Here is a 25919-nt window from a genome sequence, read left to right as displayed (position 1 = left end):
AATTGCATAGGAAAACATGAAGTGGGGTTGTCCCTTTTATTAAATCAAAATTGAAAAAGATCCTCTTTATAATGATGGATAACGTTTTATTATGCCACCACACACTACCTACCTATCTTCATCAATCACTCTCTTCAATGTCTATAAAAAGCCAAATAAGTGGACGAAAAATGAAATAAATTTATAAAAAAGGTCGCAATTATTATTATTAATTTACTATAAATCACTCCTATTGGACCTTCAAAAGTAAAAAATTAAAATATCTCAGAAAATGACATAAAAAACAAGGCAATCGTCCATCTAAACAACCGAAAGAGAAGACCGAACAAATTTTCTTAAAAAAACACCACCGCTGCTGCCACACAACCGCCACCGCCATGGGTGGCAAGATGATAACCACCTTCATAGCCATAACCACCTCCTTATCTTTCTACTTCCTTTCAACCCCACCAAAATCCCACTACCACTTACTCTTCATATCTCCGCCGTTCTCCGACAACACCTCCATATCAAACCACCTCTTCACACTCACGCGCCGCCCTCACCTCGCCGGAACTGAAGCCAACGCGGAGGCTGCTTCCTACGTCTTATCAACTCTCTCCTCCAACAACATCAAATCACACCTCTCAGAGTACGCCGTCCTACTCACCTACCCCAACTCCCGCTCCCTAACACTAATCCGCCCCACCCCAGACCCACCCATCACTTTCACCCTCCGCCAAGAAACCTACGACGGCGACCCCTACGCTGACGTGGCAGACCAAGTGGAACCCACATTCCATGCGTACGCAAAGTCAGGTACAGTGAAGGGACACGTGGCGTACGTGAACTACGGACGCGTGGAGGACTATAAAACTATTAAAGATCTCGGGATTAATATATCGGGTGCTATTGTGCTTGCGAGATACGGGGAGATATATAGGGGAGACATCGTTGAGAATGCGTACGACGCTGGTGCTATAGGTGTGTTGATTTATACCGATAGGCAAGACTACGGTGGTGGTGGTGGTGGTGCACGGTGGTTTCCGGAGGAGAAGTGGATGCCGCCGAGTGGTGTGCAGGTGGGGTCGGTGTTTAATGGGGCGGGTGACCCTACGACGCCAGGGTGGCCTAGTGTTGAGGGTTGTGAGAGGTTGTCCGATGATGACGTGGAAAAGGGAGGAGATGTTCCGTTGATAACTTCGTTGCCTATATCGGGAGCTGATGGGGAGGAAATTTTGAAGTGTATAGGTGGAGTGGTGGCTGATGAGGAGTGGCAGGGGGACAAAGATGCTCCGGTTTATAGGATTGGACCGGGTCCAGGGATTATAGACCTTACTTACAAGGTAAAGTTACCTTTTTCGTCCCTGTAGTTTAGTAGTTTTCACAGATGAGGTCCGGTGTTTTTGTTTCTGACGTTTTTGGTCCTTGGTGTTGTAGGCAAAACAAGTGATAAGCACGATTCAGAATGTGATAGGGATAATTGAAGGTGCAGAGGAACCTGATAGGTAATATATGATTTTATTAACATTTATGATTTATGGTAAAGTTACCCTTTTGGTCCCTGTAGTTTAGTAGTTTTTATGTAAATAGTTTAACTGTGTGTAAAGCTTGTGTACAGATTTGTAATCTTGGGTAATCATCGAGATGCTTGGACATTTGGGGCAGTTGATCCCAACAGTGGCACTGCTGTTCTACTCGAGGTAAATAGTTAAAATGAGTACAAATGGCATATGATTTTATCAAAAATTATGGTAAATATGACGTGGCATCATACTGATACAGGTGGCAGAAAGGTTCCAGAAGCTTCAGAAAGAAGGTTGGAAACCTCGAAGAAGTATCATCTTTTGCAATTGGGATGCAGAGGAATATGGACTGGTCTCTCTCTCTCTCTCTCTCTCTCTAACACACACACAAAATTGCAGTTTTTTATAAGAAAAGTAAAATAAAAATGTTTAACTTAGTTTTTATGATGATTTTTTTTCAGATTGGATCAACAGAGTGGGTTGAAGAAAACCGAGAAATGTTAGCTTCAAAAGTTGTTGCTTATTTAAATGTTGATATTGCGGTTTCTGGAGCAGGGTTTGAGGCATCTGCAACTCCACAGCTTGATCAATTAATCATACAAGCAACGAAACAGGTAAGAAACACATTTTGTTTACGAGGGTATTCTGGTCTTTTAAACGTGAGTTCAAACTAAATTCAACTTTTGAAGGTTAAAGACCCAGACAACTCATCACAAACCGTTTATGAATCCTGGGTTCAAACTACCGATTATCCTAAGGTAAGTGTTTCACAATTACTTTCCTACCCTCTAAGTAATTCCAAAATTAGGTTTGACTTTCTAACAGTGGAAAAAAGAGTTTGATATATAATGCCTAACAAGAATTTAATGAAAAAAAAAATAGATTGGAAGGTTAGGAGGTGGAGGATCAGATTATTCAGCATTTGTACAGCATATTGGTGTTCCATCAACGGACATATCTTTTGGAGGAGGTAAATTAAGTTTAACATTTTTTTTGTTAAAAATTGGTCAACATGTGGTCAAGGGAAATATTTAAGTTGATGAAAAGTGAAAACCACTTGAATGCTTTGTTGTAGGCTACCCAGTGTATCACTCCATGTATGATGACTTTGTATGGATGAGTAAATTTGGTGATCCAATGTTTCGTAGACACGTGGCAGGTATCTTTTAAGTTTTAACATTATTTATATATTATTTTATTTAATTATAATTATAACTATTTACAAAACTAAAAATTGACAGCGGCAAGCATTTGGGGTTTAGTAGCTCTAAAGCTCGCAGATGATGAGATTTTGCCTTTTAATTATGACTCCTATGTATATGAGCTTCAGGTATGTTAATAAATCTGAGGCGAATAATTCTATATAAATATTTGGTGGAATTTTATTAAAATGTTTTTTGTTGACACAGACAAGTGCTGAAGATTTGGAAATTGAGTTATCGGATAGTAAGGGCATAAGCCTCGTTCCCTTATTCAAATCTATTGAAAAAATGAGAACAGCAGCCATACAAATAAACAATGAAATCAAGGTATGATTGATTCATCCTTTTTTAATTTAAATAAATAATACCATGAATGGAAATGGACATTAAATTAAAAAAGCTGAATTTCCAGGAAATAAAAGAAAAACGAAATAAAAGGTGGGCATCAAAATCATTGGCATTGATATGGAAAGAGAAAGAAGATGAAGCATGGAAAGCGAGAGAAATGAATGACAGATTAATGATGGCAGAAAGAGCACTTACAGATAGGGAAGGACTCCCTGGAAGACCTTGGTATAAGCATCTGGTATGTATAATGAATTTTCTCTTTCTGCATCAATAAATAGAGTAAATTACATTTTTGGTCCTTGAGTTTACCTGATTATGGTCCTTAAGATTATGTTTACCATGAAATGGAGAGGGTGATTAATTAACTTTGAATCTAACAATGATGTTTGTTGTTTGGGTGTGTCAGATATATGCTCCATCAAAGCACAATGATTATGGATCAAAATGTTTCCCTGGAATAGACGATGCCATTGAAATTGCAAAGGCCCACAACACTCAAGAATCATGGAATTCAGTACAGCATGAAATTTGGAGAGTTTCAAGAGTAGTCACACAGGCATCATTAGTTCTTCGTGCTCAACTAACATAAATATAAAACACTGATGTCTAATAATTTATTGCGTGTATTTGTTTTCAAGAAAAGTGAGAGATGAAAACAATGTCCAAAAAAAGAAATATAAGTTAAGAATAATTATAGTGGGGATGGGATGGGATGGGATGGGATACAGAGCTGATGAACAAACTTTGTAAAACTAATAAATATAAACAATAATATGTACAAACTATTACTAATGAGTGTTGTTTATTTACATGACATGGTCTACTTCCAAACCTTGATGGTGCCATCTCTGCTGCTTGATAAAAGTAGTCTCTGGTTCAATTTAACAGAAGCAAGAGAAAGGATGGAGTCGCGGTGGCAGCCGCCTGTGTCAGTGGCGGCAGAAGCAAGAACCGCCTTTCCAGTTGGCCTAGTTGCCAATGGTCGCCTCTTTGCCTCCTATTATCACCATGTCAAAATTAGGGCCTTTGTTTTCGCCATTAATTGTCAAATGGATAAATGATGTTTAAGTAATGTATAAAGAAAAATGATCCGTTTATTAAATGGGGCCCACAGCCCACCCATAGTATTAATAATAATAATAATTTCAACAGAACGCAAACCTGCACAATTTGCACCCCAAAACTTGATTTTGTTTCATAAAATTCGTCATTCCCAACCCCCTTAATAGATGGACCACAAATGCAATAACTTCGATCTGGGCTGCATTATTAAAAAAAAAAAAAACAACAACAACAAATTTATGTCAGTATTGATAATAACAGTGTTGGATTAGACAAATAAAATAAAACCTGCAATGATCCCATCGACGAATTTTTAAGTCGGTCCCACCAGTTAACAAATCTCCACCAGGTAAAGGAAGCAATGAACGGATTCCAGGAGATCTAGCAGGAGGCTCATTCAACTCATCTACTCTATACTTATAATTCACATTCCTTCTAGAATCACCTTTTGTATTTGTCTTACTAGATGTGGATGTAGATGCTCTACCCAATGCCCAAGGCATGTCAGATATCTCACCATCACTCTCATTATTCGCAACCCTCAACACCTGCCATCCATTACCAAAAGAAAAATTAAAAATAAATTTTATAAAAAGACTTGTGAGAATATTGTACCTGATGACAACTCCCATTTTCTGCATTCCAGAGAGAAACTTCATTACAGCCTGCAGCAACATAAACAAGTGGCCTAACAGTTGTAGACAACGTGGTACTCTGAGGAGGGACAAAAAGACACATGTCTTCAACAGGACATGGAACAGAATACTGCCATGAGTTCACAGGTATACCAAATCTCAAATCCCATAAAGTCAAAACCCCTCTAGAAGACCCCGAAACAAACCAATTCCCACATGGACTTGTCACAAGAGCAGAAACATAACCCTCTTCCGGAATCACTTTCGTATTCCATGCGTTTGAATTCTGTCGCGTATCGGATAAATGGATTCCACAGTTGTGAGTGCTATAAAGAATCATCTTCCCATCATCGCCATGTGAAGAGTAATTCAACAGTGTTAGAATCGCACCTTCTCCGATTCCATTCCGTTTGACATCCGCGATTCCGGAGTATTTCTCGACAACGGTTCCGAGTCCTCGGGAGACGTAATCGACTGAGAACATGTGGATTGTTCCATCGGATGATCCGACAACTACTTGAGCAGATCCATGGAGCATTGTGGCACAGAGTGCACGGCTTCCTTCTAGACAATAAGTTAGTCTTGATCGGAATGAAATGTCCTTTTCCAGCTTTCTAGAATCCCATACTTTAACAGTGGAATCATCGGATGCAGTTACAAAAAAGCTATGGTCAGTTGAAATCGCAATGTCGTTGACAGCGGAACGATGTTCTTGAAGATGTGCTACCAATACACCGCGAGGACGCCAACCGGAATCCGGGATTCCGGGGGTTCGTGAGAAGGAGGGTAAATTTGGTATTTCGGTTGGAGGAGAGGTGTCGTTTTCTATAACTGGGGTACTTCCTTTTAGGGTAGTGGAAACTCCCATGTCTTGGAATTTGTTGCTGAGGTGGACGGTTTGATCCAATTCCCGATCTTCCAGCTCGTGTACAACTCGGTGGAATTGCGGAGTGGAATTGGTGATTCCGATTGAGCTCGACACAAGGCTGGGAGACGGAATGGAATCCAAACCGTCTAATTGTGATGATGATTCGGGTGCAGATGAAGAAGCGCTTCCGGATGATCTTTTGTTATCGTATTTGAAATAATACAAAGGAATCCCATCTGAAGATTTTTCACCTACTAAACTATTCGCCCCACTGATTTGAGGCGACATAAACCCTGAAAACTTCAATTTATCTGAAAATAAAGGATCCAAAATATCAACTGTTCCAGACCCAGTACGAGAAAACGAGGGCAATCCTGGAATTTCACCAAGCCCAAAAGATTGGATGCTATTGGAAACATGTTTATGATCTTGAAAATCGGGGCGTCTATCTGACCACATTTTCATTTTCTCCAATTCTCGAACATCTTTATTGTACACATCATCACTTTGTTTACCCTGTGCAGATGAATTATACCAAATCTTTCTTTGTCTTTCCAACATATCTGAACTCCTGTTGTTCTCCAAGATTTGGTAAAACACAGTTCTTGAAACGGGTGGCTTCAAACACGAGAAAAGGGCGTTTTCGGAAGCTAAAGAAGATGGTTGTCTACGAAGAAAAGGACGAATAAGTGGGACAAGAAACACGTAGGAGTCAACAGCTCCTAAACTCTCGCTACTTGCTGAAACAAATGTCACCACTGACCTTCTTACCCATTGACTCGGATAACACAACAAAGGAAACGCATGTTCAATCATTTCAAGCAATACCCTTTTGCGTAAAAAACCACTTTTGGTCAAAATGGCTAAACAATCCAATGCGTTGACTATCACTGCTTCTGTCTGGTCAACTAAAGCTTGTTCAAGATAAGGTAAAAGATACTCCTCAACACTCCGTTGACCAACAAAGAAACAAACATAAACTATTTGTCGGTAAAAAACCGACCTCAAAAGCTCATCTTGATCATTCAAAAACGCAGGTAAAATCGGTAATAAAAAGTCATTACTTTGTCTTTGACCAAAAAACCAACAAAGATTCCCAATGTCTTGTAACAACGCGCGTCTTATGTTAGGAGTTTGTTTGGGTCCCATTACAAGTTCTTGAATCACTTCAGCTATCGATTTCCTCAACTGTGCCAGCTGTGCATCGTTTTTCTGATTCTGCAGCCTTCCAGACGCGACACCTGGCACTCCAAGTTTCTGTCCATCGTTCAAAACTCCCGCTTCTGTTAAGCTTATGGAGTGAATCAAAAATCCATAAGCAGTAAGGGCAAGTTTGGAAATGTTACTCGCGTAGCATATACGTACACTTTCTTCAGGATCATCTGGAAGCATTGAAAGCATTGGGAGAATATATTCTGGGAAGATTTTTGCATCACTTGGAGGGAAATCTCTGACCAAGGGCAAAATGTCACATAAAGTTTCCAAAGCTGCTGATCTTACAATTGCAGAAGGATCTGATAACATAGCGATTACATATGGAAGAACACGTTGTAATCGATCTTCATCGTCTATGTATGATGAACATGATTTTAGTAAAAGGACAGCTGTACGTCTGAGTTGTGGCATTTTGACATTGCGGATAGAGGAACAGAGGAGTGAGGCGATTAGAACCATGCCTTCACAACTTATGTTGTCTTGTGGTAGGGGTAAAATCGGCATTCCGAAAGTATCGGATTGGTTGTCGTAATCGGACATGAATGAGTTTAGATCACTTACTGTGATTTCTCGTGTGTGTGGATGGTGGTTTCTTTCGAATACATTTGAGATTGTTCTGAGTAGCTTTTTGGTGGATCGAATGCCAAATTGTTGGTTGTTTTGAGAGTTTTTCTTGTCCTCTGTGTGTGAGGGTATTTTGGGAAAACTTACATTTTGTTTGGAATCCATCAATCGGCGATTTGTAACAACATTTGTGGAGAAGTTGTTTATTCCAATGGAGTCCTCGCCTGATTTGTTGTTTAACATCTGTTTGAGTATTTCAGGGAAAGACAGCTGGCACATTGCTACCTATATGAAAAATGATTAAAAGGGTAGCGAATATTTATTTATTTACATTTTAGTTAAATGACAAAATTGGGTCTTTGTCTTTACTCTCTTTCTTACCCTGGAATCAGGATTGATGGGATTCAAATTGGAATATAAGTTATGGAGGAATGGAGAGAAGTAGCTTGGAAGAACAACTCCTGCATAGGTTTGGAGATAGCTTTCAGCTGAACAACGGGAATCAGGATCAAGTTGAACCATGTGGAGAATCATCTTGCGGATTCCTGAATCTGGAATCTGAAATTTATATATTCAAATATGAATTTGATTAAGTTGATTTAGGGTTTATTGTGTTAATGAATTTGCTTCAATCTTTATTATGTAACATAAAAGAATAGAATTTGAGGTTATTAAGAGGGAAAAATGAGAGTAGAAAACGGGAAAAGTCAAAAAAAAAAAAAAAAAAAAAAAAAAAAAAAGTTCACCTTCTCCAAATGTTGACTAGGATCAAATTGACCTCTTCTATATGCAAGTAGTTGTGATAGTTCAAAGAGGGGTTGACCTTCAAGGAAAAGTTCTGCAATTACACACCTAAAGCAACAAGCAGATGAAGATTAATGTTAGAGACATAAAAAAGATTATGTAATTTCACTTGGGTGTGTTTAAATGTTGAATTAATAGCTTACCCAACAGCAAAGATGTCCATTGAAGGTCTTAAAGGTGCATCTTGAGAAACCTGAATCTCACCTCCATGCTCATAGAATCTCTAAACATCAATGATATATGGTAAGTAGATGTTATAGATACAAACATTATTTGGGAAAGTGAAATAAAGAAGTAACAAGATTGAAGAAAAGTATTATCAGTTATCACCTCTGGTGCAAGATAGCATCGTCTCCTTCCTCCAGTATCAAAGAAGAATGAGAAATCAGAGGGATCATCATGTGGAATATAGGTTGGTTTAAATGATGCAAAATCAGCAAGGTAAAGCCAGTTCCAAGAAGTAACCAGAACATTCTCACATTTAATATCACCTACAGAAGTAATTTTATATTTTTATTACATCAATGTGAGATTAACAAGAGCTATGATGTTAAAAAAGTGCACTCACCATGACAAACTCCATAGTCGTGACTCTGTTTCACTGCATAAAGCAACTGCATAGCAAGAAACATTAGAAAGATGAGTCATTTTTAGTGGTGTTGTTAAAGAACTCATCAATGTCATGGTTGATGGAGATAAAGGGAAAACCTGAAAAGCCAACCATTTCTTCTCAACAAGGCTGAGAAAAGGGCGTGTACTGAGTCGATCATGAAGGTTATTGAAGAAATATTGCCTCAATAAGTAAGCAGCTTTATCAGTCTCCAGCCAAAACTGCAAATAGGTTTTATATGTTTTAGATTTTCAGTATTTCCTATAGAGTCCCCCAACACTAAACATATATTTAGCATCCTACATCACATTCTGCACATTCATTAAGTCATAAATATCCTAAATTATCTTTTTGGCCTTTTTTCCATCATAGATTAATACAGAAAGTGAAGTTTACCCATCTTTGTTTTCCCAGAAAACCAACCAAGCAACTATGTATAAAAATTCCCTCTTTAATACGAGCTATTTACATCTCTTTTGTTCCACCTATGTAATAGCATTGAAATCTAAAAGCTTTAACAAATGGGAAGAGCATGAAAGCATACTATGAAAAAGTAAATTCCACATGACTTCACAGCTTGAGTACAATAAACATCATTCAACATAACATGGATGATAATTTAAGCATTTACATTAGTATTTTGTATCCTTGGTATTTGACAGAGGTTAAAAATTCTCTGAAATTAAGCCTCAAGAGTTACCTAGACAATAATACAACACATTCTAACAAGCATTCTTCAAATTATCAGTTAAGATGCTATAAACATTCTAACAAATTATTTTATGTCCCCTTTGTTTGGCAGCAATAATAGCATTCCAATTTAATAGTAACCATAAGTATAATAGACTTTATGTGGATTTTATTGCAAATTTAACACCCGCAACATTTTAGTTATGGTGCTTGTCGTAGGGTACAGTGATTAGCAACTCCAGCTATTTGTAATTGGATATGATTGAACTTCACATGACTGGTGCTTTAGCTATGATCAGTGAAGTGCAGTTTTTGGGATAGGAAAAATACAATAGGGTTCTAATTTTACGAAAATGATGATAATACCAAACCCCTAAACTAAATTTGAAAAATAAGTATTATCATTTAACCCTCAGTTTAGGCATTTACATATCATAAACAATAACAATTATATAATTTAAGAAACCTGAAATGGCCAAACGTGAGGATTCTCCATACGGCTAAAGATCTCACGAATCTGAGACAATCGTCGTTCATAATCCCGAAGATCAATCGAGTCACCACGCTTAAAATAAACCTTGACTAAAACCAACCCTTCGTCATGCTTACACTGAATGGATTTCAGGAACCGTGCTCTTCCCAACACCTCTTTAAGCACCAAGTTGTACGAAGACGGTAAGTCGTGGAGGTAATACTCCGTCGCCGAAGCTTGCGTCGTACGTGCGATCTTGTTTCCCATGGTTAATCCAATTCAAAGGCGTAATATTACCGATTGAAACGAATCCGATGCGAATTGTGATACTAGGTTTCGCAGTGAGTAATTGCGTGAGTTCTTGACAACAATATCACTGTATACCACATGATTATGGTGCTTTAGACTATCTTGATCGATCGAAGGAGTGGGAGCCAGTCAATTGGCGATGGGAACTTGGGGAATAGGGGAGGACGGGGATGTTGTTGCGTACAAATGGGAGTAGCCTGCGATGAATTTTTATCATTAGTAAATAATAAATATAAATAATAACCAACTCAAAATGATAATATAATATAACAAAAATAATAAATTAAATAAATAACATAATTTACATAGTTGCTAACTTTTTCTTTTTTTAATTTGGATGGTCTTTGTGATACGTTTTTATTGAGTTATTGGTCTAAGGGGGTGTTTGGGATTGTTTTTGAATATCCAAGTTTTTTTAGAATGATTTTTTGTAAAATGTAAAATGACTTTTTGCAAAATGAACTATTTAAAATATATTTCCATTAGCAAAATGATTTTTTGGTGTGACTTTTACATGTAAAGTCACAAAAAATTAGGTTTTTGTGTCTTTTTGAAACCCCTTCTTTTATGCAAAAAATCATTTTTAAAAGAATTTTTCTATTACTCAAACATTTTTTGACTTTTTGAAAAAGTTAAAAGTTAAAAGTCATTCTAAAAACAATATCAAACACCCCAAAAAATTACAATATTATCTTTACGGATTTAGTTTCACCGGAAGCTTGTCTTTCCCTATAAACAAGTTGTGATAAGACTAAAAAATCAATGTCTCGAAATTTGATGAGAATAGAGATTTAGGGCTCAATATTTTGCTATTTGTTCGTCTTTATAGCTTATATGCAATTTATGTGTTTATTGATTTTTAGAGCAATTTACTGTGTTGAAATTAGTCTCATTGTTCGAAATGAAAGTAATGTTGTTCACATGCATCTTGTTTTGCATATTTGTAACTTTTTTATTCATATTGTTAATTCCATTTTACAAGTTTATTATTTTGGTTTTTGATTTTTATCTTTGTGTTGGTTAAAGATTTTGGTTGAATAATGTTATACTTGGGTTTTCATCGTTTAAATTTTCATTATATGATTGTTACTGGCTACAACTAGCCAAAGAATATGATTTTCACCGGAGAAGACAATTGTCGTTGGAGAAGATAACAGTAGCCATAAAAGATGACTTTTCATTATATGATTGTTATTGACTACAAGTAGGTGAAGAAGATGATCGTCGCCGAAGAAGATAACAGTAGTTGGAGAAGATGACCAACGATGACTAAACGGATGTTTCAAACTTTCATACTGAGGGGTAGGGTCTCAGGTGGACCTCTCTCTCTCTCTCTCTCTCTCTCTCTCTATATATATATATATATATATATATATATATATATATATATATATATATATATATATATATATATATATATATATATATATATATACACACACACATACATGTAACGCTCCATTTTCACAACCAAAAAAAGTTTCGTTTTTATTTAAGTAAAACTTCCCAATTATAAATCCATTATGAAGAAAACGTTTATTTCAGCTACATTTATAAAAATCAGAGTAATATTTAAAATGCGAAGTCTTCATTGTTGTTGATGAATGTGTACAGTCATGCCTTTGCCTTCTCGAGATAATCGTTGATACCTGAAACAATAAACATTAGGGTAAGCACGGAGCTTAGTGAGTTTCCCCCAAGATACCCCATACGATAAGCATACGAGCATGCATCAGGTCCACTCAACCATCGAGTTGATATACCCCAGGCGCAATCATTCTCTGGGTCCAATCATCCTCGGGATGGAATACCCCAGGTTGGAATGCCAAAATACAACGGGTCTGGTCATCCTCGGGATGGAATACCCTAGGGTTTGTTGGCCTATCGCCTCAACCCAACTGCTTTACCAGAGCCTCCGCGCCTTCGACTTACAATCAGCCAACACCGGGTATCTTATCCTACAGCACAAAGCAGGACCGCCTCAACCCACCATTACCATATGTCGACATATAAACAAACAAGGATCAAGTAGGCACATAAGACAAACAACAACCATATAGCTCACTACCGCCAACTAGTCCTTTCATCACATACAATCCTACTACCGGCTAACTTCCATGAAATGCGTCATTGTGGGTAGCCAAAGGTGAGATAGCCACCTGAACAGATGAGCTACTCTAGAGTCACAACCAAACAAGGAACATGCAAGAAAGCTTAGATCAAGAGTTCTCATGCTATCCTACGTGACTACATACAGTCCCTAGGGCACTCCACTAGATGATAACTAACAAGTACATATAACATACAAATCTAACAGTTCACTATAGCATAGCAACATCTTACATACCAGGATACCGATCTAACAGATCACTACAACATAGCAACATCCTATATATCAGGATATCGATCTAACAAATAACTACAACATAGCAACATTCGAAGTATCAACAATCCAATGAATGCATGACCGTATATATTCAGAGGTGAGATAGCCACCTGGACAGGTGGTCCTACTCTAGAACCACAAGCAAACAAAGGAACAGATAAGAGAGCCTAAACCAAGAGTCATCAGTCTATCTTACATGACTATATACAATCCCTATGGCATCCTTATACTGATAGATAACCAAAACTAGCGGGCTGACATTGGTATCTTCAACCTACAGTACAATGAGACGAAACTCACTTGAATCAAAGAACTCTAAACATTACGATACGACCCATTTTAAGCATTGTTTGCTCTCGTGAATCCACTAACACCAGAACCAGATAGGATCTCAATCAATAACCTAAAATCCTCAAGTTTAACCCAAAGTCAAACTTGGTAAAAACGTTAATGGTCAATGAAAGTCAACGGTCAGTAGGCCCTCACAAGGTAGCCATCTATGGCTCATGTCGTGAGCCACTACAGGATAAGATAATCGATTATGACCACCCTCACAGCCTGACATGCATCTTCTCACGTCGCAAGATCCGTCTGAATGCCATATTGCTCCAAAAACTTCTTAATTCATTAAACCACTAATCCACCTGTTCCAGGAGACTCCCTAACACTCCAATGATCATAAAAATTGATGTTTTACGATCTTGTATGTCCAATACAATACATGAGCTCAAAATGGATCATTCATGGAGAAAAAGATGATAAATTCTCATGTATAATCTCCAACATCCTTCAAACTTCATATCCATGACATATAAGCATCTAAGGACCCTAAAGACCCATAAAGTTGCCAACTTTATGAAGTCCCAACACTCCAACTTTTAAAATATTGGATAAATATGCATAAAACCTTAGATCTATCAACAAGGAAACATAAAGCTTGGATCTTGATTACTTACATTGGTCCAGAAGTGTAGCTAAAGGTTTCAAATGAAGCTTCTAAGCTCCAACTATGCTTCCATGGTGATCTCTTCCTCTTCAAACCATCAAAACTCCACCAAAAGCTCAAGAAACACAAATAAAGGCTAGGGTTAGGGTTTTACTGAAGGAGGCTGGTTTAGAACCCTAAAATGAAGTTTATGGGGTTTAAATACAATGGAAACCCTAAAGATCGTGGGCTTGGGTTGCAGCTGTAACGCCCGTAGATCCGGGCTAGTCAATTTAGAGACGATAGGCGTCAAAAATGAATTTTTGATGAAAGATTATTTAGAATGAATAATCTTAACTAAGTTATATTATACGTTATAAGGTTTCCGTGCATATAAAGAACGCCGAAATCCGAGTTATAACGAAGAAGTTATGACCTGTCGAAGTTTCGCGGCAGAACCGACACGACGCTGAATGACGTAAAAAGTGAATTTATGTTAGAGTGATATTTAGCCTTAGCAATCTAAACTAAAGTCGTAGAGTTCGTTAAACCATGAGCGTGCATAAAAAAAACGTCCAAATCTGACTTCGTATGAGGAAGTTATGATTTTTCTAAATTTTGACTTAGCGGTATGCAGCCCGAATACTCGATTTGAGACCGAGCGGTTTTTAGCCGAAACAATCTAAATGAGAATCGAAGGTCTCGTTAATAGGAGTAAAACGATAAAAATATAGGCGAAAACGGACGTCGGATAAAGAAGTTATGAATTTATAACGGAGCTTTCCTGTCCCGACCTACTAAAAATAAATAATAAAAATAAAGTCAAAATTAGCCGACGGAGTCTAAACAAAAGTTGTAGAGCGTAGTCTCACATACGCGGGGATATAAAGAACGTCGAAAACGGAGTTCGTATGAGGAAGATATGAATTTTTGAAGTTTATTAAATATTTTTGATATTTAATTTATATATATATATATATATATATATATATATATATATATATATATATATATATATATATATATATATATATATATTCCGATATTATCCGAAAGGGGGGGGGGGAGTCAGCGATCTTATCGCCATTACGCCCAGCGTAATTCGTGTTTCAGCCCCCTATAAAAGGGTGTCGAGGGCAACCGACTTCTTTGCTCATTTATTCCCATTTTCTCGCGTTTTTGCATCGTTTTTCGTGCAAAAAATATCCCGAAGCTCCGGTATCATTCCCGAGCCCCAAAGCAAGTCCCGAGACCCCGAAGATCCCGAGAAGTGCGATTCCCGAGCCGAAGCTCTGCCCGCGAGGAGCCCGGTTTTTGTAAAGATCTTCCAGGTCTACCGAAGAATACTACTTCTACAAGTCGTAGTGTTGTCTGATCATCTTCTAATCAAGTGAGTGTGTGGTTACTTTCTTCTAACGCATAATTATGAAGTATTTTATACGAAATACGTGTTATGTGTATAATTTTGTTGTTATGTGTGTGAATATATATTCACTTTCTTCTATCTCATAGATCTGATTTATTCTCTATAAAATACGTGTTATGTGGGTGTGCATCATCTGTTATGTGGAATAGGTATTGAATGAGAATGCTATACAGGTTTTAAACTATGTATAAAAATATATATTTTTATCTGCTAATATGTTGGGTAGAACATGGGTAGATAGTTGATGTGTGATAAACATATGAGAGGCCCCGATGTTGTTGTTGTTGATCTAGTTATTCAGCGGAGTATGGATTAGACCAAGAGGTTAGTTTTAGATCCGGGAGTATGGATTAGGTAAATAGATAAAACTTGTTATTAGTCCGGGAGTATGGATTAAGACTAAGTTAATTGTCCCTAGTCTGGGAGTATGGATTGGGCACAGTTATTGATCTGGGAGTATGGATCAGATCAGGATTAAGGTATAGTTAATTGTCCTTATCCCGGGAGTATGGATTGGGTACAATTATTGATCCAGGAGTATGGATCAGATCAGGATGTTAGTTTTAGATCTGTGAGTATGGATCAAGGGAAAATGTTAGTTTTAGATCCATGAGTATGGATCAGGTGAAAAGGTTAGTTTTAGATCCTTGAGTATGGATCGGGTGAAGATAATAGTTTTAGATCCGTAAGTAGGGATCGGGTAAAGAGGAAAATTTTAGATTGAAAGTGAAAGAATACTTACAGTAACGACGTCCAACATCGATTTCCTCCATACTTGCACGTATACGCCACAACACCATTGTGTTTCAGAGACGAAGATATCACGATTAGGGTTTTCTTATATTGACTGTGAAATTTTTGTCTGGGTTTTCTCAACGGAAAGATGAAGTACTGAAAAAATGATCGCCTCTTCGTATACAACATGGCGGTAACTTAATAATATTAAAAAAAAAAAATACCCCTGCGTGCCTTGCACGTTGGGTGTTTTAACGGAGCAACTAGACGGAATGTTAAATGAGGGACCAGGCGGGTTACGAATTTTAACATTAGGGATCACCCGAGTTAAAAATTTTGCTCAGGGACTAGGCGTGCAGGTTACCCCAAACCACAAGGACCATCCGTGTAATTTACCCAATATATTATAATAAATGAAGGTTTTTTTTATCACTCACACTTTCATTCAAATTGTCAAATGTTATTTTGTGGTTATTTTGAATGAATTTTTATTCCACATGTCATTTTATGGTTTTCTATTTTATTAATTTCATATAGTAGTTAAATGCAATAATAAATGCATATTAATTTTCTTAATGAACTTTCCTTTTAATTTCAAAATTACCAAATTAAAGCTTTATTAATTTTCTCTATTTATTTATCCAAATTATTTATTTAAATTTAGAGAAAAAAAACACTTTAATTTTTATAATTTAATATTTTTCTTATAATTCAAACTTTTCAAATGTTTAGAATTTTATATTCACTTTTTTCTTTTAAATAAACTCATGTAATACATGGATCTTATACTTAATATACTTATACATGTAATGTATTTGTTGTAATAAATGTTATAGTAAATTGCAATGAATATGTTTTTTCCTTCCTTATTATTTTGAATTTTTATTTTAAAAAATATTTAATGTTACACTTTAATATTTAATATTTTTTTAATCAATCCGTGTAATACACGAGTTTAACACCTAGTAACTTAATAAAAGCTTGATTTAGGTTTTAATACATGGAGATAGAGATAGAGATATGGGGTTCGAAAAATTTAACTTGTTAACATACTAATGTCTCAAACTTTTATTTTGTATGAGCTCAACAAAATTTAGCTTGAAGGAAGTCAAGCCGAGTTTGAAATCTGATAACTTAATAAAAGCTTGATTTGTTAACAACTATCTGCAAGAGCTTAGAAATGATTGAACCATGACGTTATATATTTTTCTTTTTTTTGGAACCACTGAAATATAAATAATAAAAAAACACATCTCTAACAAGGACCTAGGGGGAAAATGAAAATATCAAAATACAAAAAAAGGGTTTTGAAGCTATAAATTTCAATTAGAACGAAAAGTATGGTTCCTCTTCACAACCCATCATAAAAAATCCTATATTTTTTGGTTTCTTCATACAAAACAAATAGTTATTCCTAAAGTGGTAGACACCACCACGTCGTTGCCACAATAGAATTAAGCACAACATTTTTAACCGGTGGAACATCAATCGAATTCAAGAATTGATTAAAAGCATCTATTGAAGCATATGCAACAAGTCAACGTGTCAACGAGCAATCTTCCTCAACATGATTTCTACGAGCCGCTAGGGACATTGATACCACGATCCAAAAGGTTGTCAAAGGTAAGCGATAGCTAACATATGAAATTACCAAAAATAATATTTTATAAATTACTAAATTATTTAAATTTAAAATATAAAACTTATTTCCCTTAAAAGCCATTTCTTATACCACTAACATCATTATGCAATTAAATTTAGAGATGTTTATAAAAATAACTTTTATGAATAAAATTAACCGAAGCAAAACGACTAAAATTTTAAAGTTTTAAAAAACGACTATATAGTTTGGAACTTTTTTTTTTACTATTTCGATTTTATATCAGTATCGCTACGACGTGACATAAAGGTCTTTCAGTATATAATCTGTCATGGCGGATGGAATACATTAGAAGTGGGGCACATGCCCCCAATAGCTAAAAATGTACATATAACTGCAGTTATTTAAAATTTTACTTTAAAACCCTTTATGTTTTTGCAAAAATTCGAAAAACGCCCCCCACAAAAAAATATTAGAATCGTCCTTGTAACTTGTTATATGAATTATTAGGAATAATAGAGCATGACATTCCAAACTGACTTCTCAAACGTTCTAGATTGTTCTTTATTCCATATAGAAATTGCGGACAAGTAGACAACATAATATAAATATGTATTTTGTTCTTTATATAGTTTAGAGTTTTATTCTTCTTGTTTTGTATTTCACTGCACCATTATTATTAAAAATGAGTTCCTATAATCATATTTTTAGAGTCCATTTCACATATTGTGATGTAGATTTAATCCAGACCCATCCCGGAAACTAATTAACTTGGATCTTTTAAAGGATTTTATGTCATGGTTGAAGGTAGTTGAACGATGACAATCCTATCGAAGTTGGTTTTTTGGATGCGACGGAGGCGATTTCCAACGACTTTTAAGTGTAAACGCACGATGGATATCTACAAGGAAATGAGTGGTTTGTGGTTCTTTGTGGGTGAAATTTTGATCAGAAGATTCCATCTACGGTGGTTCCAGCTAAAAAAACAGTAGCATATTGATGTTTAGTAAACACTAATGAACCTTGATGGTGCTTCCAATAGTCACCTCAACATGTTACCAACTAATATAATAATAATATAAAGTTGAACGAAAATTAATTTTTAAAGCTTTTATAGAGAAAACCATTAATTATCAATATATTCAATAGGTAACCTTTTTTTTGTGAGGAATGTTATGTAGCTAAAAGTACAAGTTTTCATCCATAATCCACAATGTAACAATGTATAAATTACATATAACACTTCTATTTTTTATAATACATCACTTACAACCCTCTATTTTGTAAATGTTACTTTCATCCCTTAACTTTTTCTAATTTGTAAATACATTTTATACCATTTTATTTTAAAATGTTACTTTCATTTTTTTAAATTTGAACTCTATAAAATATCATTATTGCTACTTGCATTTTCTAAACATTCGTATTTATCCCATATAGTATATATAGTTTGATTTTCTTTAATAACTTTTGTTCATTAACTTTAAAAAAATGATTTGCTTTTGTTATATATGTGTCATTATAAATTAAAGGTGGTCAACGTTTAAATGTATTCCAATTCGAGATTGTCTACGTTTCGATTAATTTTTTTTTTATGTTTTGGTGCTTATTTTATATACGCTTCTTACGTATGAGTCAGATCATATATAATACATTTTCTATTATTTGAATTTATTTCGTTAATTAAAAAATGTACATTGTTGCAATAAAAACATGTAAAAATCCGTAGCAAAGCGCGGGCTTAAATACAAGTGTATATATATATATATATATATATATATATATATATATATATATATATATTCTTTGACTCATGACCATAGATTATGTCTGTACGTGTAGAGGGGCAGTGGTGGTTTATGTAGATCGGAAAAGCTACAAATACGCATTTGTAATGTCAAAAGCTATTCAGTAGTACTATATAGGGATAATGATTTGATAGGGTAAGATACTTTTTAGAATGTACACATTTAGTCCTTATTCTTTTTTTCTTGTAAAATAAACCCTTATACTTTATTAATATGTACACATTAGGTCATTTTCACCCGATTCTACAGGTTTTGCTGACGTGGAAGGGTTTATTTTACAAAAAAAAAAAAAAATGACTAAATGTGTACATTTCAAAAAGTATCTTACCCTATCAAGTCATTTCTCATTTCTTTTGTTTTGTTGAAATGAAATACCCAGGTGGCATCCATATATTCACAACGAGATTTTCCAACTTTTATTCATCATCAAAAGGAGGGAGAACCCCGATCTCCGGCGACTCCTTTGTGTGTTCCTACACATCACTAGTAGCAAGGAGGAATGATGGCAAAAACAACAAGGTCGAAGGGGGAGGCAGGAGGAAGTAAAGACGGTAGTTGGCGGCGAGGAGCTGCTCTGGTAGCCCCCTCGTCGATTCTTTCTTCTTTTTCTGGCAATATATCTCAAAGATGGAGGCAAGGAGAGACAGATTGGATAAACACAACAGGTAAAGGGTGTTTGGCTGTTGTTGTTCGATCGGAAGGAAGAGAGACGAGAAAGAGAAGGGTCGTCGCCCTTTTCTTGTTGCTGGAGGATCACCCACCTTCGGTGACAAGCTAATTAATTGTTATTTAGTGTCACTTGTGTTTCCACATCAGCAAAACCTGTAGAATCCGGTGAAAATGACCTAATGTGTACATATTAATAAAGTATAAGAGTTTATTTTACAAAAAAAAAAGAATAAGGACTAAATGTGTACATTTTAAAAAATATCTTACCCTATCAAGTCATCTTCCTTAAAAGAAAATTCGTATATAACCGGTATACCGGGTATAGCCGGTCACAAGGACTACATTGTTACGAAAAATAAAGTATAAGAGTTTATTTTACAAGAAAAAAAAAATAAAAATTAAATATGTACATTTCAAAAAATATTTTACCCTATAAAATGATTATCCCTAGTATATATCTCTTCGCTAGATCTTTTGAATATAAGTAAACATTTGTTTGATTAGGTTGTTCATCAATAACGTCGTTGGTATCAGCCTTTAAATATAAAAGGAAAACCAAAACTCACACGAGAGAATATCACTATTTATGGGTCATGTCAAAAGTTGGACGTGAATTTATCACGTCATGTACTCATAAGATGATTGTAACAAAATTTAATTAAATCTATTTTTTCTAGCTAGTTTGAAACAAAAATACATTTTAGACCAAAGTTTTAAAAGTTTACTAAAATTTCTCCTTTTATCATATTATAATAAATTGTTGATCTTATCCCTTTTGTTAGGTTGTCCTTGTCATGTCACGTGCCTATCATCCACAGTTTGGAGGTTTATCTCTTAATAAATACCAACAAACGCAATCTTCAACCCCACATCTATTCAGTGTGACTGAGAGTAAGATCAAGAGTAAGATGAAGAACGACGGGAAAAGTCTCAGATCCGGTGGAAAGTACGGCCAGGAAGCGCGCAAGGACAGGAAATCCGCCACCGGCATCAACGGATCTCCGAAGAAAGGAGGTCATGGAGGTAAGTTCACTTGGTCAGGCGATTCTAATTTCTCTCCGGCTGAATTAGGAGGATTTGATCGAGCTGTTAACGATGATGCCATCCATCCTAAGTCTAAATCTGATGATCTGGAGTAGATAGACAGCAGAGCTTTGATCGAGGAAGATTTCATCGCCACTTGTGATCGGATATGTAAATAGAGTATGGACGCTATTGGCTTACGAATAATAATTTTCCTTTTCTGTTATCGTATGATTTGATGATCTAGGGTTTATGTTCGAATCTATAGTTAATCGTCATCATGTTCTGATCTGATCTGATCTTCATTCCGTTTCTAATTTGTAGACGTGATTCTGAAAATATCAGTTGATGAATTCCAGAATTCCTTCACTATTCATCTTCCTGTAAGCTTATAATCGGATATGAGAAGATAATTTCGGGAAAATTGAGCTAAAAAATACTGATGCTTAATCTTGTACGTTGATGATTGAGCTTCAATAGATCAAACAGATCAGTGTATATATATATTTTTTCTATTTTTAATTTGTAGCGTGATTCTAAAATATACCACGTATCTATACAGAAACCAAAGTTATCAGCTATCTAACTTTATAAATATGTTAGAGAGAAAGATGGCTTAGATAAACATCATGATTTCAAGGCGATGTAATTTATTCAATGGGTGGGTCCTAACTAATAAATTGATCGCGTTTTCTGTTTTGTAGTTGATTTATAAATGTCTTTTGATGATTTGATTGTCAAATTTCAAAAAACATGAAATTAACGGAAATTATAAAAAAAAAAAAAAAAAAAAAGATTCTATTATGTTACAAGATGTTAACTTGTCGGCTTTATTTTCAATTAAAACCATAAACACATTTTACAACCCTTCATGATTAATGAAATTTGCTGGTGGGTAAAAAAAAATCAAAAAAGAAGATAACGTTACTTATTTAAGGTGGATCTAAAAAAAGACTTTTCACTCCTTAACTTTGAGTTATTTGGACTCGGTTCTTACTAAAATGGACTTTGGAAAGAAATTGTGCTTATGGATAAATGGAATTCTTAGATCCGGTTCTTTTTAGTTGATGAATATCCTTGCATTTCAAAATGAGTTAGATAAAGCGACTTTTTTTATCTATTTATTATTATTATTATTATTATTATTATTATTATTATTATTATTATTATTATTATTCATCATCGGGTATACATTATTATGGAATTGGCCATGAAAAAACATATTTTAAAAGGTAAGAGACTTCCTAATAAAGCCCGACGTCATCACATTTGATGTACGCCAACGATGTTTTGTTTATCGGAGGATGGCCAATCTTGAACTTTAATTGATCTCAAGAGAATCCTTAGGTGTTTTTATTAACATCCATTTTTAAAGGTTAATTTTATTAAAAAGCAAACTTTTTGGATTTGACATCAATAACTTGGAATTAGCTCTAATGGCAAATCTTTTTAATTGTGAATTTAGGTCTACTCCATTCACATATCTTTGGTGTCTATTATTGGGGCAAATATGAAGTTAAAAGACCGTATTTGGATCTCTCCAGAAATACTATGTTTCCATCTTTAAGGCTTCAAAGAAAGTCATTGGAACATTAGAAAAAACTAGGTGAATTTCTTATGGGTTGGAAATGAGGAAAATATCAAATGGGTGGTTTGGCAAAAAGTAATCGCAACAAACGAATTCGGAGGGTTAGGGATTGGGAGTTTACAGGGCATGAACCTTGCTTTGCTTACTGGTGGTGGATAACTAAATACGAAAGGGGTTGTTTTTGATCATAGACTATTTCAACCATTCATAACCACAATGGCCATGATAATCGAGTGTTAGCAAAAAAAAAAAAAAAAAAAAGTGAATCCTAGAACTTGGTATTGTATCTTAAATATTTATGAAGACTTCGCTGAATATGGAGTAGATGTTTCTAGACTTTAAAAAAAAAAGGTAAGAATTAATTGAAGGGGGTTGTTTGTTTTTCATTTTAAATCAACTTTTTGACTTTTAACTTTTTCGAAGCATAAAAACTAGCATTTGCAAAAATCACATATCCGTGATTTTTTGTATCTTTTTCAATTTTTAAGGTTGGAAAAACAAAATAAATCTCAAACACTTTTTAAATAACATCTTTTGTAAAAAAACCTTTTACAAAAAATACATTTATAAAAATAACTTTTCCCCTCAAAAAAGAATCTTAAACACCCCACTATGTTTTAGATGCTTCTAAACACAACAATCTAGGTAAAAGAAAAAACCACCAATCTCATTTTTTCTTCTAAAGCCCACAATTGGTCTTGAACCATGCTAATTCTAGCTTTACATGTTATTAGGTCTTAGATCATGAATAAAACATTTTAAAACTCATTCATCAATTCAAGTCTTAATAAGGGGTGGGGTAGTGGTGTAGCAAATATTTTATTTTAAGATAGGCCAAATAATATCTACATTCTAATGAACAAATCTTTTTTTTTTCTACTTGTTACATTTTCATTCAATTTGTCAAATGTCATTTTATAATTATTTTGAATTAATTTTCATTTCATATGTTATTTTATGTTTTTTCTATTTTATTAATTCCACATAGTATATAAATACAATAATAAATGCATTTTAATTTCTTTAATAAACTTTCATCTTAATTTCAAAATTACTAAATTAAAGCTTAATTTATTTCCTTTATTTATTTGTCTAAAATATTTGTTTAAATTTAGAGAAAAAAGACACCTTAATTTTTATAATTGAATATTTTTCTTAAAAATTCAAACTTTTCAAATGTTTAAAATTTTATATTTAGTATTTTTTTTAAACAAACTCATATAATACATGAGTCTCATACCTAGTATAAAATATGAACGAGTAGCAAAATTCTTCAAACGATAACAAAATGTAACTATATATGTATTTTTAATTAAATTATTTATTTAATTGCACATGTTATTGTCTTACATCATTAAAATAATTTAAAATGGAACCTAATTAACATAGATAATAATGTATTATCTTCTACTAATTCTAAGTTTTGAATGAAATTGCTATATCACAACCCTAATTCCTTTTATTTAATATATATATATATATATATATATATATATATATATATATATATATATATATATATATATATATATATATATATATATATATATATATATAACGTTAATTTTTTGTGGATGGGTGAAGACCCATTATTGTCCTATATTGGCTACGCCACTGGGTGGGGGGAAGAAACATATTGTAAGAGTGTATTTTTAACCATTTTTACAATGTGAAGGTGATCTCATTACAAGAAGTAAATGCATCGTTATCGAAGATCTTCTGCAATCCAAGGTGCAAGCCTTTTATAGATGTTAATTTATACCATGACTATATGTTCATTGATCTTTATAAACCGTTTGTTTGTCTTCTCTTACATCAACGATAATCTATAGAAACTTATTCACCAAAATGACCACAATTTCACAAAATGAAAACATCCCGGATCTTTTGAAGTCGTATGTGCTTTCTCTACAAGACTACAACTATATATATATATATATATATATATATATATATATATATATATATATATATATATATATATATATATATATATATATATATATATATATATAAAAGATATGTAAAATAGGTAAAATCAACTACCATTTAATAATTTAATTGGATATACAAGGTCATCCAAGACAGTGGACAATATGGGCTACCACCCATGCCCTATCCTTCTAAGAAGCTGTAAAGTTTTCAGTCTTATACAATAAAAACCATGTAGAAAGAATTCATTTTTCCTATTTACCAAGCTTAAAATTCGTGAAGTACGTTTTCAACTAGTTTTGAACGAAGAAGTAAATTACTGAAAGTCTAAAATTTAAAATAAGATGGGAACGACACCAAATTAGGGGAATAAAAAAGAAATTGGAAATAAATTAAATCATCCTTATGACCCTATATAAGCAAGCAATGGTGGTGCATTATCCGATACTAGGTTCCTACAAATATAAATAAATGGTTTTTGTTCTTCAGTGTTGCCCTCAAAATTATATTCGATTATTTTTATTTTTGTTTTACATCTCCAATAGGAATTAATAGATTAAATATGGTTCAATTTTTAGATAAGGTTAATCATTTATGATGATATAACTCATTTTTATCATAATATGTTATTGATATGTGGTGATGTTTTTAAAGTTGTTTCAAATTTCATTTAGACTTGGATATGATAATAGGACAATGAACTTATGGTCGTTGTTTCACTTCATAGCTATTTTTTGGAGTCACTTTATAAGCAAATGGAAGAGACTTGAGAACTAACAGCTTCTTTTCATGTTTTTCAACAATTAAAACTTTATAAGCAAATGGGAGAGACTTAAGAACTAACAATTTCTTTTCATGTTTTTCAACAATAAAAAATAATAGATGATTTATAACATTCTATCTTCTTTTTTGTTTTAAGCTTAAAGACCAAACTCGTAGGAGAAGGTGGAATTGTGTAGAGCTAAATTTTTTTGGGGGAATGGAAGAAGGTCATAGGCGTATTCATTGGGTGAAATGGGATGTGATTTTAAGTTCTAGAGATAAAGGTGACCTTGATATTGATAGCTTGGATGCTTTCGATCTTGCTCTTGTGATAAGTTAATGTTTTATATTTGAATACTTTCTAGCCATGTAAAGTCATAAAGTTGGAACCTTTATGATTATGGAGGTTATTTGGGGTTAGATCTAAGATTTGGATGAAAGGCCTTAAGGGAATAAGCACGTAATGAGGAAATTGGGACCTGAGTGAGTACGATGGATGTACTGGAGATACGTAATGCGTACCATGTGTTGAACTCTGTAATTGGGGATGGGACTACGCCATGCGTAAAGATCGAGTATGTAGGGCGTACTCAGTATGATGTGGATTTTTGACTTTTTGAGCTTTGATTGTTGACCGTTGACTTTGACCAAGTTTAACTTTATGTCACTTAGGGTAATTTGGGTAGTAATTGGTTTATGGTTTAAGGTGTGGTCCTTTCTTTTACTGTATAAGTGATCTGTAGAGTTGATATTCAGAGTTTCGTTCTTTTCAGCTATCATC

At 34.4% G+C, this 25919-nt stretch overlaps 2 protein-coding genes across 2 annotated transcripts; one reads left to right on the top strand and one right to left on the bottom strand.

Moving 5' to 3' along the window:
* Window positions 1–270: 270 nt before the first annotated feature.
* Window positions 271–3864, top strand: LOC145004324 (Peptidase M28 family protein). The gene is made up of 12 exons (XM_078963212.1): window positions 271–1325; window positions 1420–1487; window positions 1601–1682; window positions 1765–1857; window positions 1967–2119; window positions 2195–2263; window positions 2388–2475; window positions 2581–2664; window positions 2747–2835; window positions 2915–3034; window positions 3120–3293; window positions 3462–3864. The coding sequence occupies exons 1-12, from the start codon at window positions 378–380 to the stop codon at window positions 3642–3644; spliced, it is 2151 nt and encodes a 716-aa protein (XP_078819338.1). The 5' UTR covers window positions 271–377; the 3' UTR covers window positions 3645–3864.
* On the bottom strand, window positions 3656–10488 carry VPS15 (protein kinase family protein / WD-40 repeat family protein). The gene is made up of 11 exons (XM_078963211.1): window positions 9970–10488; window positions 8912–9034; window positions 8772–8817; window positions 8534–8694; window positions 8347–8426; window positions 8146–8251; window positions 7781–7957; window positions 4733–7684; window positions 4406–4665; window positions 4217–4316; window positions 3656–4052 (listed from the first exon to the last, which is right to left on the bottom strand). Exons 1-11 carry the CDS (start codon window positions 10240–10242, stop codon window positions 3876–3878), a joined length of 4455 nt encoding a protein of 1484 aa, XP_078819337.1. The 5' UTR covers window positions 10243–10488; the 3' UTR covers window positions 3656–3875.
* Between the last annotated feature and the right edge of the window lie 15431 nt (window positions 10489–25919).

This window comes from Lactuca saligna, chromosome 7 (assembly GCF_052625555.1).
Source record: "Lactuca saligna cultivar CGN05327 chromosome 7, ASM5262555v1, whole genome shotgun sequence".
In the NCBI taxonomy this organism is placed as follows: Eukaryota; Viridiplantae; Streptophyta; class Magnoliopsida; order Asterales; family Asteraceae; genus Lactuca; species Lactuca saligna.
Note: the sequence above shows the minus strand (reverse complement) of the source record. Positions and strands in the feature narration are given on the sequence as shown.